This window comes from Pseudochaenichthys georgianus, chromosome 3 (genome assembly GCF_902827115.2).
Source record: "Pseudochaenichthys georgianus chromosome 3, fPseGeo1.2, whole genome shotgun sequence".
NCBI classification, from domain to species: domain Eukaryota; kingdom Metazoa; phylum Chordata; class Actinopteri; order Perciformes; family Channichthyidae; genus Pseudochaenichthys; species Pseudochaenichthys georgianus.
This window is the reverse complement of record NC_047505.1, coordinates 5,283,261-5,299,868: the sequence shown is the minus strand read 5'-3', so window position 1 is coordinate 5,299,868 and position 16,608 is coordinate 5,283,261. Positions and strand designations below refer to the sequence as shown.

At 40.0% G+C, this 16,608-nt stretch overlaps 1 protein-coding gene across 1 annotated transcript in view; it reads right to left on the bottom strand.

Annotated features, from left to right (window-relative positions):
- The window catches only part of LOC117462441 (cell migration-inducing and hyaluronan-binding protein-like), a 96,075-nt gene extending 82,924 nt beyond the window's left edge, over positions 1-13,151 (bottom strand). Inside the window, exon 1 of the mRNA XM_034104684.1 lies at positions 12,990-13,151. Coding sequence (XP_033960575.1) covers positions 12,990-13,044 — 55 coding nt within the window. The 5' untranslated portion in view covers positions 13,045-13,151. The remainder of the gene's footprint in view (positions 1-12,989) is intronic.
- Between the last annotated feature and the right edge of the window lie 3,457 nt (positions 13,152-16,608).

The following is a 16,608-nucleotide window of genomic DNA, read 5'->3' as shown; positions in this document are numbered from 1 at the left end:
GGTTAGTGTGCATGTAAATGGTCTGCAAAGGCTATAAAATGCAACTGACTCGCTGCCAAAAGCCAGGGAGCAACGTTGATCGGGAATGTGCTGAGGGAGTGTTGGATGTAGCGACATAGTGGAAGAATAACAATCATGAAATATGTATTTGTACGGCTGTTGCACATTATGTTGCCTCATCAGCGAAGGTCACGGAGGAGGTAAAGGCCCACGATCCACACACATTGAGCAGACTGGATCCCTATCATGCTTTAACCTGCTGTACGTTTCTGCAGTGATTGTTGCAGTCATTTATCTTGTGTTACCACTTTCTAATCCACATGGTTCTGCTTGTATTTCAATGTACCTTCATTTGAAGAATGGATATAGGGGAACACACCTATACAAACATAACATGAATACCAAAGGCATAAGATTTCATCCAGCCTATAAAAGCTCCTCATCAGCAGATATTCTCTTGCACAATTCTGTGCGAGTGTCTGAACTCAGTTCTTGGAGATCTGTGGCTGCAGGTTGCTGGAGTGTTTCACGATCACACAAAGAACTGAGCCTGAGCTTCACCAGAAACCATCAGCACAGGTACAGTGAGTCAGGGACAATCATATTGCAAACAATACATTAAGAAAAATAAAGACTTCAAAGCATTACACCTGTTTTTTTCGCTTTAATCACAGGCAATATAAGGATAATAACTGAGCGTAACATAGCAAGTAAAACCAATATAAGTTGGGAACTGCCTAAAGTCATCATAAGAGAGTTTCAGTCACCAATATACCAATATATTTAAATGTATTTAATCTTCAGAAACTCCCTCTGGAGGGAACACAGGGATTTTAGCCTCTGCAGAACATTTACATGCACACAGACCTATAGAACACACTACAGGAGAGGGAACACCCCAATAACACAACAGGGCCTCTTTAATGTCACTATAGGACTGTATCTATATTTTCTTTAAATCATCAGAATTTGATTTCTGATGTGACATTGATGTATTTTGGCTGTTTAACGTCCAAATAGTTTTGAAATAAAGTACAAAATAAAGTAACTATAAAAGCACAAGCTGTGTTCTTCTGGTGGGAGGGGCTAAACACAGAAGGGTGGAGAGCTGCAGGCTGTATTTTCCAATATTGGATTTTGTTTTCTTTTTCCAGAGAACTGCCTGCCCAGGGAGACTCTTGAATTACACATTGCTGAAAGGTTATTATGGAACCTTGTCCCAGCTATAGAGAGCCGAAGTCCCTCCCCTTCCGGTGATCCACACGTGGACCTTATTGCGGAAAATTATGTATTGTAGTCAACGGCGAGAGAGAAATTATCTTTCGACCCCGTTTGAATTGTGCCATGAATTACACATATGATGTTTGTCAATTTAAAAGATAATTTTCTAAGTCAAGAAAAAAAAGGTTTGTCGTAAAACTGTGAAGTAACACTTCAATGAACTCTCTGGTCTCGCACACACACGTCACCATCACCAGAATGAGGCGAAAAGTATTAAACGAGGTGGAAATCATTACACGTCTGGGCATGTTGAGAGCTCCTATTACACAAAAGGGGAGTTAGTCGGTTCCGTATGAGCCAGCATGTACAAGGTTTCAGTGAGTGTTAAACGAGTGTAATGTGTAACGTTAATGTCAGCTAGATAACATTAGCTAACAAGGTACACTCCCGTGTTTTGTTTTAACAACTAGTTTTCTCGTTAAGAACTGCGTGATCGCTGTGTATGCTGTGGATAACATTAGTGACAAGGTACACAGAAAACTAGTTGCTTTTTGTCAAGTGCTTTGACAAAAAATCCATAAAAAAATGTCATCTGTGGAAGCCGTAGTACTGTAAAAAGCACGACCAATCATCTGAGCCGGCCCGGCTAAAGTAACTGGATGGCCTACCTGCCTGTCAGCGTTGTGCGCGTTCGTGTGTGTTGGAGGAGGGGCTCTGTAAGGAAGTGGCAGATTTTTTCCGGTTGTGTATTTTCAAATTCTAGCGCACTCGAGCTGGATTCTCCAAAATTACCTACAAGTAGTTTGTCAGGCTTAATATTTATCTGTAGATACCCCCAAAGCTTTTTTCTTATTTAAAAGAAGACCTTAACCTAAAGTATTCTTTAATGTTTAACCAGTTTAGCCCTAAGCCTGTTTTTCAGGTCTCAGGCTCGAAAATGACATTCCCAGAACAAATGACCATATCTACCCTTCTAAAAGGGTTACATTAATAATAATTTTTCTCAAAGTAAAAACCTGTGAGTTGGATGTAGAAAAGTCAGAATCAATATAGATGTTTTTATTTTAAAGAAAATTCAGATTGAACATGGTAAAAAACTGTAAATGATAGTGTCCGTCCAAAAAATATGTTGTACTTATAGTGAAAACTAACCTTGGATGATGGGTTAGTAGACTAAAAGCTTTAGGAATCCAAAGTACAACATATAATAAGTACCCTGTATCAAGATTGATGCAAAACAAGTGATATTTGACCTTTTTAGACAGATTTAGCAACAAAAAAAACTCTTCTGGGGCCATTTGGGTGGATTTTCCTTATCTCTGGCCCCCCTTGTTCGATTTTGACATGTGACATCTCTTCCTGACCGTTAGAGCCAATAGAATCGAAGGGGAATCGTCCCGCACACACTCATGTAAAAAAAAAAAAATGGCGTTTTCGCGCAAGCAGTTTTGCTCCAGAGTGAAGCTGTGTGTTGGTCTGACATCTCAAAACCGAAAAGCAGATGTATTGCTCATGGATTATCAGAAATCATTCAAAGTGACACAGACACATTGGATTAACCTATGGATTAACTTCAGCATCGTTTTTATTGTTTTAATGCCATTGAAGACCACTTTTGACCAAACTACCACACAGGTGAGCCATTTTGCCGTTTTTGGCTAACTTGCTCCATATGTTTTGATGTATGTTCTTGTTATTATCTCCGAGAGTTCGTATGATTGAGTGATAATTGTTGTGTCCCCTCACGATGTGAAACGATGTGTTGGATGTGCACCAAAGATAAATAATAAGGTTTTGTGAGTGAATTTCGGTGCAGTCATCTGTTAGCATTTTTCGCTGATGCTAATTCAGAGACTCAGCGTTAGCATTGTGTGGGTTTTTTTTAATTAAAAAAAATAAAATTAAAATGATCAGTTAGATGAGTTTCTTTCAGTTACATGGATATAAAACATTCATAGTTTATTAAATGAACATGCCCTCAGACACTGTTTTCTGCAAGATATTGCAGGAGGCCCCCGAAACCGGGGTCTCTCAGGCTTAACAGGTTAAATAAAGGTTAATTTGTTTTTCTGCACTAAACTGTTTTATTGTAGAGATCACTTACAGTATCTTCTTGATTATTTTTTATATTCTATATTCCATCATTGATCTTCTACTTTCCCCCTATTTTGTATGTACAAAAAAAATGCAATAATGTGCTTTAACCACTAGGTGGTGCGGGTTAAACAACTGTCAAGTTTACAGTGTTAACACAATTAATTATACTTTCCAGTATAAGTTTCCAGCTTGGTTCATGACGGATGTATCACAAAGCTTTGATGCGTTCAAGGGCATTATTCTGGCACAGGAAGATTATGTTACAGGACATTAACGATAAAACAGAATATTGTTGTTCTATTTTTGGACACATCTCGCGATCGACTGGTTGGGCACCCCTGGGATAGACCATAGGTCTATTGTGGTAGCAAAGTAGTCAGCTGAAGCCACATCTCTCTCAACTTCCCCACGGCATTTGTCATATAGTGCAGGCAGCGCAGACCTGCTGAAATAATACCGAGACGGCATCGCGTAACGCTTGTCCAACGTGTTGACAAGTTGCTTAAAGCCCTGGTTGCTAACAGTGCTAACTGGGCACATATCTTTAGCGATGTGAAATGTAATGGTAAAGTACTTGCAAATAGTGGAAATAGTTTTACCCTTCTTTTTAACGAGTTGCTGCTCTTGTTCTGACATCTTCGCTCGCGCTGAACACTCACAACACATGTCACTCACAGGTGGCCGAGTGGGCTTTTAAGGAGGGGCGAAAGCGCACCCAGCAAAATAATCGTATTTTGTCAATTATGCTGTTTTCATAATCGTCGCAAGCCATAATCGTAATCGCGATTAAAATACGATTAATTGCACAGCCCTAACACATAGCATACAATAACTTTGTATTAGTGTAGGACACTTATGTATGTATAACATCTGAAGATGTGTAGTTTTATTCATGTTCTCACATAATTGTACAGGATATTGCTATACTATTTCTCTTGTTTTACTTCTACACATTAATATCTGATTTGTAAAACATCAGAGACAGAAAGGTATATCCGTCATTTAATGGTAAGCTATTGAAATTGTGATTCCATAGATGTGTCTCCCATCCCCCAAAACCCCTGACTATTCTCTCAACTCAGTATTTACATTCTTATATTCAAAGAAAATCAGTAATATCTTTAAAAACTACAAGTCCTTTTCTATCAGCTGTGCACCGTTATGGTGTAAATATAACCTATCTACCAATTGGATCAAATATAAAAGTCAGCCGAATTAATATTGATACTGCAAGGAGACGTATTGTGTGAAGAGAAATTGAAGATGTTGTTTAATTGTTGATATATTTATGATCCACGTTACATATTCAGTTTTGGCGGCATTTCTTCCAGTTCGTCCAAAGGTCTTCTCATCAGGGCTCTATAAATAAAGAACTACGGCAGATGTGTAATATTTAATGCAGCCGAACCGTGTATTACAATGCCGTTATGTGATGACTTTCAAAGAGAAAAGCAAGAACACTCGGAATTAAGTATTATTTTATTTTTTTATGTTTTTCGGATTTCATATCGCATAAACACAGGCTTCCCAACGTGCATTGCGGCTAAAACATCCAATTACTGAGCTTTAACCATAGGACGGCAAAAAAAATCCGACATTATACGATTTAAAATAAAAACAATAATAGTGGCTTGATATTGAGTAAGAACATGTTTTTATGAACCCCACAGCTTCCGGTCTTCCACGACCCGACCGGACAAAAAGACGTGCTGCAGGCACGAAACACATTACCAGTAGAAATGCATTGCTTTTAAAATCGTGCTGTGCAACACGAAAAAAAGGGGGAAATCGTGTGGTGAACACGAATCAATAGATTACATGTCGTAACTATAACACGAAATGCCGTGAGACTGGGTTGGACTAACTCCCCTTTTGTGTAATAGCAGCTCTCAACATGCCCAGACGTGTAATGATTTCCACCTCGTTTAATACTTTTCGCCTCATTCTGGTGATGGTGACGTGTGTTGTGCGAGACCAGAGAGTTCATTGAGCGGTTTCACACAAAATAAGTGTTACTTCACAGTTTTACGACAAACTGTAACTTTCTTTACTTCGAAATTATTTTTTAAGATTGCCAAACATCATATGTGTAATTCATGGCACAATTCAAACGGGATCAAAAGATAATTTTTCTCTCTCTTGACTTCAATACATCATTTTTCCAAAATAAGTTCCCATGGTGGATCACCGGAAAGGGAGAGACTTCGGCTCTCTATGCCAAAAAGTAACAAGCTTTAAAATGGAAGAACCAAAACCAAAAAGGAAGCATGTAATCTAATGAATTTGAAGAGGTAAAAGTCACTGTTGTTTTATACCAGTTGTCCAGAGAGCAGCACATTCATTTATACCAACATGTCTCACAAGACAAGATAGAGCTCTTATTATTACTTCCACTCAAGTAACTGCAATCCTGCCTGAGTTCCTCAATAAGATGAAGCCCCTAGCCCTCCAATAAAAAGCCTTCTCAGATGGAGAGGCTTTTTTGATGGTAATTAACAAATATTTTCTTAGAGCTCCATAAGCCTCCGTGCAGTCAGAGAGAAACGGCAACAACAACAACAACAACAACAACAACAAAAACAAAAACAGTGACAGAGAATTAAGATATTTGTGTTAAGTCCATGTTTGTGCGTAGTAGCATACATTAACATGTATGTACAGTACAATATGCAAAAGACTTGTTTATGGAATTCTGAGTCCCTAAATGACCCGTCCTGATGTTCAGTTCAGTGAAAGCTAAACAGCAGCCAGCTCTCTCTCTCTCTGACGCGAGCACACACACACACACACACACACACACACACACACACACACACACACACACACCACACACACACAACACACACACACACACACACACACACACACACACACACACACACACACGCGCACACACACACACACACACACACACACCACACACACACACACACACACACACACACAGACAGGTTTTTATAGAAATGGATCAAAAAGAGAGAGAATCTTTGTTCCTGAAACTTTCAGAGTCTCTTTCCACAGAGGGGACACATGTTGATGTAGAAAAGACATGAAGAAGAGGGGACACATGTTGATGTAGAAGAGACATGAAGAAGAGGGGACACGTGTTGATGTAGAAGAGACATGAAGAAGAGGGGACACATGTTGATGTAGAAGAGACATGGAGAAGAGGGGACACATGTTGATGTAGAAGAGACATGAAGAAGAGGGGACACGTGTTGATGTAGAAGAGACATGAAGAAGAGGGGACACATGTTGATGTAGAAGAGACATGGAGAAGAGGGGACACATGTTGATGTAGAGGAGACATGAAGAAGAGGGGACACATGTTGATGCAGAAGAGACATGAAGAAGAGGGGACACATGTTGATGTAGAAGAGACATGAAGAAGAGGGGACACGTGTTGATGTAAGAAGAGACATGAAGAAGAGGGGACACATGTTGATGTAGAAGAGACATGAAGAAGAGGGGACACGTGTTGATGTAGAAGAGACATGAAGAAGAGGGGACACATGTTGATGTAGAAGAGACATGGAGAAGAGGGGACACATGTTGATGTAGACGAGGCATGAAGGAAGAGGGGACACATGTTGATGTTGAAGAGACATGAAGAAGAGGGGACACATGTTGATGTAGAAGAGACATGAAGAAGAGGGGACACGTGTTGATGTAGAAGAGACATGAAGAAGAGGGGACACATGTTGATGTAGAAGAGACATGGAGAAGAGGGGACACATGTTGATGTAGAGGAGACATGAAGAAGAGGGGACACATGTTGATGCAGAAGAGACATGAAGAAGAGGGGACACATGTTGATGTAGAAGAGACATGAAGAAGAGGGGGACACGTGTTGATGTAGAAGAGACATGAAGAAGAGGGGACACATGTTGATGTAGAAGAGACATGAAGAAGAGGGGACACGTGTTGATGTACAAGAGACATGAAGAAGAGGGGACACATGTTGATGTACAAGAGACATGAAGAAGAGGGGACACGTGTTGATGTAGAAGAGACACGAAGAAGAGGGGACACATGTTGATGTAGAAGAGACATGGAGAAGAGGGGACACATGTTGATGTAGACGAGGCATGAAGAAGAGGGGACACATGTTGATGTTGAAGAGACATGAAGAAGAGGGGGTAACATGTTGATGTAGAGGAGGCATGAAGAAGAGGGGACACATGTTGATGTAGAAGAGACATGAAGAAGAGGGGACACATGTTGATGTAGAAGAGACATGGAGAAGAGGGGACAAATGTTGATGTAGACGAGGCATGAAGAAGACATGCCATTTGAATAACACTCACTAATGTATGTGTCTCCTATGCATGTTTATGTCATAAAGGCTGACCCAAAAGACTTGTTTATGCACTGAGAGTCCCCACATGACCTGTACTGCTGTTCAGTGAAGGCAACAGCAGCCTGCTCACATGACGGGCTCCTCTGTATCTCCATCATGTTGTGCTGCATTCAGGGTCTCAGGGAATAATCCATCATAGTTCTCGACAGCTGCTCATGTTGACGTATAGAGCAGATGCTACAGCCGTCACCCCTGGGATACGATATACTTCACTGCACGGAAGCAATGAGTCCATTACAATGTAACGAGCTGGAGACTATGATAAAGAGAGCTGAGCGCAGGCAGGGAGACGTGCAGAACACAGAGAGAGCTGAGCGCAGGCAGGGAGACGTGCAGAATGCAGAGAGAGCTTATCGATGAGGTCAACATTGACTGTCTCACAGTGTGTAAAGTAACAGGTTAGAAACACTAGTACTGTACTCAAGGACATTTGAGGTACTTGCACTTTATCTCCATTTGCTGCTACTGTGTACTTCTACCCCAGAACAACACACTCTCACTCCCTAAGCGTCCAATAGCGACGTTTGGTCAGTGTCCGTGGCGTCCAGTTGTGACGCTCCTAGGCTCCTTCAGCGTCATAAAGGGACGCAAATAGCTTTCAACTGATTGCAATGTATTCCCATCTGCGTCGGGATTTGACGCTCATGGAAGCATGGCATTCGTTTGTTTTCGGCTGCCCTTAAAGGCAATGTGAGCGTCCATTCCCATTGGATAACGGAGAATTGTACACCCGGAAGTAATTATTCCCCTTACTGTCGATTGATTTTACAGTGCACTACTCATCGACTGAAAAACACCAGATTATCCTTGTTAATTACACAACATTGATTGGTTTAAATTGTGTGCAATGCTTTTGTATTTTCCCCCTTCGATTCGGAGAAACAAATATTTTTTCTGAGTAAAGGATGGCAGAAGACACTACACTACCCAGAATCCCCAGCTATTGTTTGGACTACACCATGTGCTCTGTTTGACAAACCCCGTTTTTTTCACCATTCATTCCAATGGCTGGCGTCTATGTCACATGATCTTCACATTTCTCCCTGCAGAAAAAGAAAACATGGCCGAAATTCGTTTTATTCTCAGTAGAAAATGCATATTTTAAAGTTAGTTTGCCCATTAAAATGCGTTTTGATGTCATTTGATGCGAGAAATATGAGTTGTTATTTCAGATTATGTGTGCAGTGGATGTACATGATCTTTAGTTTGCTAGTTATTATGAAGATACTTCAGGAAATCGGCGACGTTTTCATTGTTACCAAGGTGGTTGCTAGGGACGCTGCTATCGATATTATTTCTGTTATGTTGTGTAAACTGTTTAATGGTGTTATCTGTATGCTACCCCCCTTCCCCGTCAATGTATAGTGTTGGTCCACAGCGCAAACATATTAGTTTAACAAAATCCGCATCTAAAGATAGCCTACGTTATTTTCCCCCTGTGCAATTCCAGTCTCACATCTCACCAGCACATCGTCATTAACAAATACCGGAAACAGGCCCGAAAACATTTAAAAAAAAAAATAATAATACTTTATTCCGAGTGTGCTTGCTTTTCTCTTTGAAAGTCATCACATAACGGCATTGTAATACACCGTTCGGCTGCATTAAATATTACATATCTGCCGTAGTTCTGTATTTATAGAGCCCTGATGAGAAGACTTCTAGACAAACATGAGGAACTGAAAACGTGACGTGGATCATAAATATATCAGCCGTTAAACAACATCTTACATTTCTTTTCACACACTACGTCTCCTTGCATTATCAACACTAATTCGGCTCACTTTTATATTTGATCCAATTGGTAGATAGGCTGTATTTACACCATAAAGGTGCACAGCTGATATAAAGGGACACTTGGTGGTTAAAGCATGTTATTGAATTTAATTATTTGTATTATTAAATATTAATAGGATCCCTATAAAGTATATTCATTACTCGTTATTCTCTACTAATAGTTAATTAAAGACTGTATATAATGACTATTTTGCACATCCCTTTCAAGATTTCAAGATTTTCTAAGGTTTATTGACATATCATATAGGCCTACACAACTGTGGTGTAGTTCTGCACTGAATGAAAAACTTGGGTTGCAGGTTCCTCAATAGTGCATTACAAGACATCTATCAATATGTGTGCATACCTCCAGCAATGTTAACTATGTTGAAGCACTTATTTTAACTGATATTATACATAATGTATTATACTCTTATAAGATGTATGTAGATATTTCATCTCCGGCTTTGTCAGGTATTGAACAATCAATAAATAAAGAACACAGAATTGTTGAATATAAAACACAGAATTTGTGTGATTATACTTAAATGATTTTCAAATAAACACAACTGCATATTTAACTGTTACACATGCTGATGTAACGCAAATGTTCCAACTTGGGATCAATAAAGTATATCTTATCTTAAGCTGATCGATGGCTACTGCCATATTTGCAAAATGTGCCTCTGAACCTTTACAAGTGCATGTTTCAGGCTTATCAATTAATGTGATAAGGGGTCACACACATAAGACCAGCTGTTAAATAAAGCTCTTCTGACCTTAGCTGGCATGTGGGTATTGTGGAAATTGATGTAAGATATTGTACCGAAGAAGTGAGGCAGCATATTTTTGGTATGTTCATTTTAATGTCACCCATCTATAGGAGGTGTATTGCATCATGTCATCTCTAATATATGTGTGGGTTTATACATTCCTGTGTGTTAATAGTTGAAGGAACAAAAAGTACATTTTTCCTCTTAAATATAGAGAGGTTTTTTTTATGGATTCCTGAAACAATGTTCCCTTTTTCTTAAAAGTAGATTAGCGCAATAGTCTTTTTCTTTGACTTTTACCTGTTTATCAAAAGGGTGTTTTTAGGCTATTTTTGAAGAAGGAAGATGCAGAATTAATTGTGAGTTCTGTTTTGAGTGAAAAGATTACCCCTTTGAGTGTTTTTCTGGGTTAAACCATCGATAGGCTTTGCAAATTGGGAGGGACATTTCCCCCAGATATAATGATGCGCATCCTGCAGGCCTTCCCAACACCTGTGGCTTTCATAGCGGCAAAACATATGGACTATTGTGTGATAAGCTACATAATAAGAATGTGTTTTGCTTCAAACTGAAATCTGTTTGGTTCTCTGCTGCCCGCGCTGATTCCCTGTGAGACAGCGTTTCTTGGTATCTCCCAAATGAAACTCCACCTCTTCCTGTTTGTGTGGGTATTGATAGCTTGTTTAGCTTGTTGTTCTCTCTCTCCTCTCGCGCGGCCCGGACCGGAAGATCGGGGCAGCTCGTGAACAAGGCCAGGAGTAGGCATACTCCTGACATTACGCATATGATATGGCTGTGTATGGTAATGTATTATATTGTATTGCATTATTACCTTTTATGATTAAAACAGATTTTTGTTTAACCCTCGTCCTGGTTGTTTTGAGTGTTCTTTTAAAGCAAGCTCATAGGAACGGCGCGGAGAAGTGCTACCTACTCCTTCAGTATATATATATTAATACTGCCCATAATTGGCACAAGCAATTTTCACCCATTTATTAATTATATGTTTTAAATGTGAGTGTTTCCTATCCCCTAAACCTCCAGGGATGTACACAGTTTAATACTGGCAACTTCTTATTATGGGAAATACGAAAACGTCTTTTAAAACTACAACTCCCATTAGAGACGTGCCATAGATAGAGAACATGTTGCGAAACAGAATAGCCAGCATGTGTAGTTCTGGGGACGGGGTGGGGGAGGGGGGGACGCGGTGGACCCGTTCAAATCCAGTTTTGGACAGTCTGCCGTGGTTCCATCCCATTTCAAGTGCTGTTCGAGAATCGGCGTAACCCTCGGAGCACACTCTCCAATCACAGAGCTTGAGGACTATCACGGGGTTTTATCAAACAGAGCACATGGTGTAGTCCAAATGATAGCTGGGGGTTCTGGGTAGTGTAGTGTCTTCTGCCATCCTTTACTCAGAAAAAATATTTGTTTCTCCGAATCGAAGGGGAAAAATACAAAAGCATTGCACACAATTTAAGCCAATCAATGTTGTGTAATTAACAAGGATAATCTGGTGTTTTTTAGTCGATGAGTAGTGCAGATATCACTGTAAAATCAATCCACAGTAAGGGGAATACTTACTTCCGGGTGTACAATTCTCCGTTATCCAATGAGAATGGACGCTCACATTGCCTTTAAGGGCAGCCGACACAAACGAATGCCGTGCTTCCATGAGCGTCAAATCCCGACGCAGATGGGAATACATTGCAATCAGTTGAAAGCTATTTGCGTCCCTTTATGACGCTGAAGGAGCCTAGGAGCGTCACAACTGCACGCCACGGACACTGACCAAACGTCGCTATTGGACGCTTAGGGAGTGAGAGTGTGTTGCCCAGAACAATACAGAGGTACATGGTGTACTTCTACTCCACTACATGTATTTAATACCTTTAGTTACTTCACAGATGAATGATGTGAACTATAATCAAGTGTTGAATCAGACTTTAGTTCCACCTGGAGTAAATCCACCAGCTACCCTGCAGTCTACAAAGTCATTCAGGCTAGCTGCACCTTCACCAGCTTTGAGAACACTCTCATGATCAATCATTATAAAACATATCATATATATTATTCTGACATGGACCAATTTGCACAACGATTACTTTTACTGTCTTTCACTATATTTTGATGAGAATACTTTTCTACTTTCACTTGAGGAACATTTTGAATGCAGGACTTTTACTGAGTATTCCTACACTCTGGTACTTCTACTTTTACTAAGTACAAGATCTGAGTACTTGTACTTTTACTCAAGTACAAGATCTGAGTACTTATAATTTCACTACAAGATCTGAGTACTTGTACTTTTACTCAAGTACAAGATCTGAGTACTTATAATTTCACTACAAGATCTGAGTACTTCTACTTTTACTCAAGTACAAGATCTGAGTACTTATAATTTCACTACAAGATCTGAGTACTTGTACTTTTACTCAAGTACAAGATCTGAGTACTTATAATTTCACTACAAGATCTGAGTTCTTCTACTTTTACTCAAGTACAAGATCTGAGTTCTTCTACTTTTACTCAAGTACAAGATCTGAGTACTTCTACTTTTACTCAAGTACAATATCTGAGTACTTATAATTTCACTACAAGATCTGAATACTTCTACTTTTACTCAAGTACAAGGTCTGAGTACTTATAATTTCACTACAAGATCTGAGTACTTATACTTTTACTCAAAGTACTCGTCCCCCCTCTGGAAAGCGGAGATGAGACTCGTGTGGCCGCAGCCAGAAGACGTCCTGACTCACCTGCGTGAATGCTGGGCAGCAGCAGAGCTGCCAGGATCAGGCAGCACGTCTTCATCTCTCCACCGCCGCTGACCTGAGGCCTTCAGAGGTTGCTGCAGAGCTCCCAGTGAGCGTGGGCTCACAGTGGGTGTGTTGAAGTCACAGTGGGAGGACACCAAAGGCACCTGCAACATCACATTGAAATGCAGAAGACTCAGCATGGACAGGAGACAGTGTGGTGTACAGGCGAGCAGGAGGTCTGGTTCTGATTCCTGCTTTAAGCTTTATCTCAACGACATAATGACAGATTCCTACTGAGAGGGAGCAGGGTTGGGAGGGTTACTTTAAACAAGTAATTCCACTACAAGTGACGGGTAAAAGAAAGTAATCAGTAATCTAACCTTAGTATACAAATATAAACCTGATCACTTTACAATACAATTACACACATACGCCCCAACATACACACACATTCTCAAGCACAAGCTTTAGTGATGAAGAGGTGGTGGAGCCAAAGGGCTTCCACCTCAGGAGGATGGTGAAACACTATATCTGTGGTCGTATCGAGACAGGAAGCAGTGAACCTCCGGGCGGCAGGCCCAGCCCCTGCAGACTGCGCTACAGCATAAGTGTGTTAGGACAACAGAACTTTGTGACCTCAGAAAAACAGAAAGCAGGATATTTAGGATCAGAAATGATGTTACTGATATGAAGACCTGCCTTTCAGGCAGCAGCCACTGAAACACATGCCACCGTTTAGAAATAAAAATAAGAAATAAAATGTGAACTGACAGAAAATGCTCCGTTTGAGTTTAATACACACAGTTAAGCTCTCACACAGAACGTATGAACATACAGGTTCACCTGCTGAATTAGAAACAGAACAATGAAGCAAAGAAAGTGAACACCATGAAGCAGATTCAGGCGGTAGACGTAACGACTCCCTCTCAAAGTATTATCCTTCAGAACAGTCCAGCTCTAAGAGAAGAGATCCTTTACAACAGACACTATGATCTTTAGGTTTTAATAACGCTGTTATCCTGCTAGTGATCCCAATGTTTAGAAATGTAACAGTAATCTGATTACATATGTTTTCATGTAACTGTAAGGGAATATGTTTGTATCATATCCTGATTATGTAATCCTGTACTTGTAATGTGTCTCTCTCCGGCTGTGTGTGACAGTGTGTGCACGGAGCTGTTTCTGCTGTCAGTGACCTTTCACCGGGCACAGCACTTATGTTCGGTCTCACCCAGCTGACTGCTCCCCGTCTGTCTCTCGTGGCATTGGAGAGGTTGCTCGACTGCCCTTCAATATCCCATGCACCGTTCAGCATAGTTAATGCTTCAAAGTATTTTCAATGTACACAGTAATAATAAGTCTTCCCAATTTGAGATGTACCTGTTAGTGGAAAGATACACTTTTAAATGGAGTTTGTAACATTTTGCAATAGTATATTCAACCTTATTTTGTATGTCTTTTCGATACAATTTGAGAAAATAATGCAAGAGTTACAAGTATTATGGATGAAGTATATTGTATCGTTTGGTTTCAAGTCTTGGTGTGGCCTGCAGCCATCAGGTCCAGCTGATAAGGACGAAGCTATCAGCCGTGTCATGTGCTAAGTCTAAGAAACTTTAAGCACATTTTTGGACAGATACAAAAAGTACAAATGTTTCCTGATCTGCCATTTACGAACAGCACGCGATATTTAGTGCGAATGCTGTTTACAGCATTCCACTATAGTACTTCAAAACTTTATTCTTCCCCTTAAACTTATTTCAGCCAATACTTTGGCTCTCCATAACTTCAGCTTATTTTCAGCTACAGAAACCATTCAAATATTAAACTATTCAGCATGTTCAGGAATCGATGGGAAACCTTCAACTTTTTCAAAATATTTCATACTTTTTGAAATATTCAGCTTTTTAAACTCTTTTTTTACATTGAAGTCAATGGGAAGAGCCTTCAAATCAGCCAATACTTTAGCTTTCCATAACTTCAGCTTACTTTCGGGTACAGAAACCATTCAAATATTAAACTATGCCTTTTCAGCAATTGATAAGAAACTTTCCACTTTTTCAAAATATTTCATACCTTTTGAAATATTCAGCTTTTTAAACTATTTTTGTAACATTGAAGTCAATGGGAGATGCCTTCAAATCCTGTTTTCCTACACTTTGCGCCAAATGCATCTCCTTCCACATAATTTCAGCCAGACCCTTCATTCCAACTTTCAAATGACCACAAGACCTTCAGCTATTCAAACTTGACTTTTACTTTTGATATCTTTTAAACATTCTGAGATATTGAATTTAGTTTGGAGCTTGGTAGAGAGGCCTTTTCATATTTTTACATTAGAGTTTTGATCTCAAAACAGAGTGCAGGACAGCTCAAAATTCTCCCCCAAAAATGTTTTAAACTTGCCATACTTCCCAAACCCTACACTCCTCAGACATATTCTTTCATGGAAAACGTAGGAAAACTCTCCTAGGTTGAAAAAAAGATAAAAAATAAGTAAAAATATTAGACAAAATGCCTCTTGAGGGCATAAGTGACAAAAACGTTCAACATTCCTCCATTGAAGCCCATTGTAATTTCAGGCAGATATTTCCTCATGGTAGCAGCCGCACACCTTTAGTTAAACTGCCAAAAAGGCCACATTATTAACCCAAAACTACACAAAAATTACACTTCAGATACTCAACTTCGTTGACATGCTTCACGTTTTGAAATTTCACAGATATCTGTTACGGTTCTTCCACAAAACGTTCACTTGTAAGAGGTTCATCTCTCATTCAGAACAATGAACCTTGAGTCTAGGCACCTTGTTACTCAACTATAAACACCTGTGTAATGGAACACGATGATGTCATCACTCCAACTGACATGCAGCAGACTTCAACAGTCCAGCTGTGAAGACATCTTCGGGACAGTTTTGAGATGTCTTCAAATGCCGTTGCCATGGCAACACAATGCTCGCCTTGAAACACGGTTTTCTCATAGCTTCAGTGAAAATACTCCAAACAGCCCAGAACTTCACAGGTTTGATAACGATGCAGCCATAAATGCATCTAAGCGTAGTATGGGGTGTCATCAAATGTCGTTGCCATGGCGACAGACCACTCGCCATGAAACACGATGAGGCTGTAAATCCAATCGACACTGTCCAATCGTCCCCCAATCTTCACTGGTATATCACCGGTCCATGCCTCTACATCTCTACGACAAATCTGAGATCTCACCATATGCCGTTTCCATGGAAACATATCCCTCGCCATAAAATATGATGCCACTATAACTCCTATGCAAATGTTCAAAGAGTGCTCAAACTTCACATGTGTGCTAACAGTCCAGCCGTGAAGACATCTCCAGGACAGTTTTGAGATTTCTTCAAATGCCGTTGCCATGGCAACACAATGCTCACCATGAAACACGGTTTTCTCATAACTTCAGTGAAAATATTCGAAATGGCCCAAAACTTCACAGGTTTGGTAACAATGCAGCCATCAACACATCTAAGAGTATTATGGGATGTCATCAAATTCCGTTGCCATGGCGACAGATCATTCACCATCAAGTTAGTTCAAAAGTTTGCAGTTCAAATATTCTTCTGCTTTCCCAAGCCTTTTTACATTCT